The 1451-nt window shown below is 33.8% G+C and overlaps 1 protein-coding gene across 1 annotated transcript; it reads right to left on the reverse strand.

Moving 5' to 3' along the window:
- Positions 1-282: 282 nt before the first annotated feature.
- Positions 283-1137, reverse strand: LOC136076276 (uncharacterized). Its single transcript, XM_065789750.1, has one exon. It carries the CDS (start codon positions 1135-1137, stop codon positions 283-285), a length of 855 nt encoding a protein of 284 aa, XP_065645822.1.
- Positions 1138-1451: the final 314 nt, after the last annotated feature.

The raw sequence follows: 1451 nt of genomic DNA on the forward strand, positions 1-1451 counted from the left end.
TCTAAAACCATTGATTGCTTTGTCAATGTTTGCAGTAAAGTTGTAGGCAGTTGCAAAAATACCTGCCATGTCAAAAAATGAAATTCTACGCCCCTGATGTGATAACATCCAGTTGCTTGCTGCTGTATTGTTGCCAACTTTTAATGGTTTAAAAAATGTACGATCTAAAGGTTGCATCTTGTGTGTACAATGAGGTGGAAGAGTTATGAGATGGATCCCATTGTCACGACAAAAGTTAATGGCCTCAAGTGTTTTGTGACTGTGATGACCATCAAGTACAAATTATTGCTCATTAGTTTTAGATGCATGAGTCACAGCAACAAAATGTGTTAACCATTCAATGAATAAAGATGAATCAGTCCATCCACTGGAGCTAACTCTAATAATTAAGCCTGAAGGTGCACCAACAGCCAGCCTATCAGTCATTCGCTTATGGGGAAATATAAATAAGGGTGGGACATAAGTGCCACTTGCACTCATTGCACACACAACTGTCACAGTAGCACCTCTTTCTCCACTAGTTATTTTCGAAACTTGTCGTTTGCCTTTCGTTGCAATTATTTTTCCTGGCTTATGGACATTTGTGATTCCAGTTTCATCCATATTCCAGAGCTGTTTGGCTGAAAACTTATGTTCCTCAAATAATGACTTGTATACTGAAAAAAACTGATTTACTTTTGGTTTATTGAAGCCAATGGCTCTGCTTATACTGGTGGCTTGTGGAGTTCGAATAGAAAGTTGTGGATTGCGAGACATGAATCCTCGCAGCCAATCCACTCCTGCCATTTTTGACTCTTTATTAAAAGGATTATCGATTCCCATTTGCTTAGCAAAATCATATGCTAGGCGACGCACATCTATTGTTGTCAAGCCAAATAATACTGTTTCCATAATCTGAACTTGTGTAACAACCTTTAATTCAAATTCTTTACTAAGAACAGGAAATTTTCCACCCAGAGACAAACCACCAGCTACTTTTACTTTGCCATCTCGATGACGTTGTAATGTTTTTTTATTAATACTAAATTCTGATGCAACATTCTTTAGACTGCAGCCCATCTTTATTACATCTAATTCTGACTTTATTCTATCTTTTGTTGCACCTCTCTGTGTTTTTCGCACATAATTTCTCACCATTATTTGTAATATTTAAATATGTATCTAAAGAAAAATTAAAACCTTAAAATTTTAATTATATAAACATACCAACACATACACAGTATTATATAATTATTCAATACATTATTATTTTATACATTACATAACATCTATAAATTAACTCTCTTTGAGTTAAATAAGAACTTACTAAAGTTACATGTACATACAAAATTACTCAAAATTATTAACAATAACACGATGTTGCAATTATTAATGATGTTGCATGCTAAACACAGCTCCTTTTAGTAGAAATTGTATTATGCGCATGTAATAATATATGAAGTTGTATTAAT

The sequence above is a fragment of the Hydra vulgaris genome, chromosome 02 (assembly GCF_038396675.1).
Source record: "Hydra vulgaris chromosome 02, alternate assembly HydraT2T_AEP".
Lineage (NCBI taxonomy): Eukaryota > Metazoa > Cnidaria > Hydrozoa > Anthoathecata > Hydridae > Hydra > Hydra vulgaris.

Coding starts and splice junctions, on each gene's coding strand:
- LOC136076276 (XM_065789750.1), bottom strand. CDS start 1,137: ATGGTGAGAAATTATGTGCGAAAAACACAGAGAGGTGCAACAAAAGAT.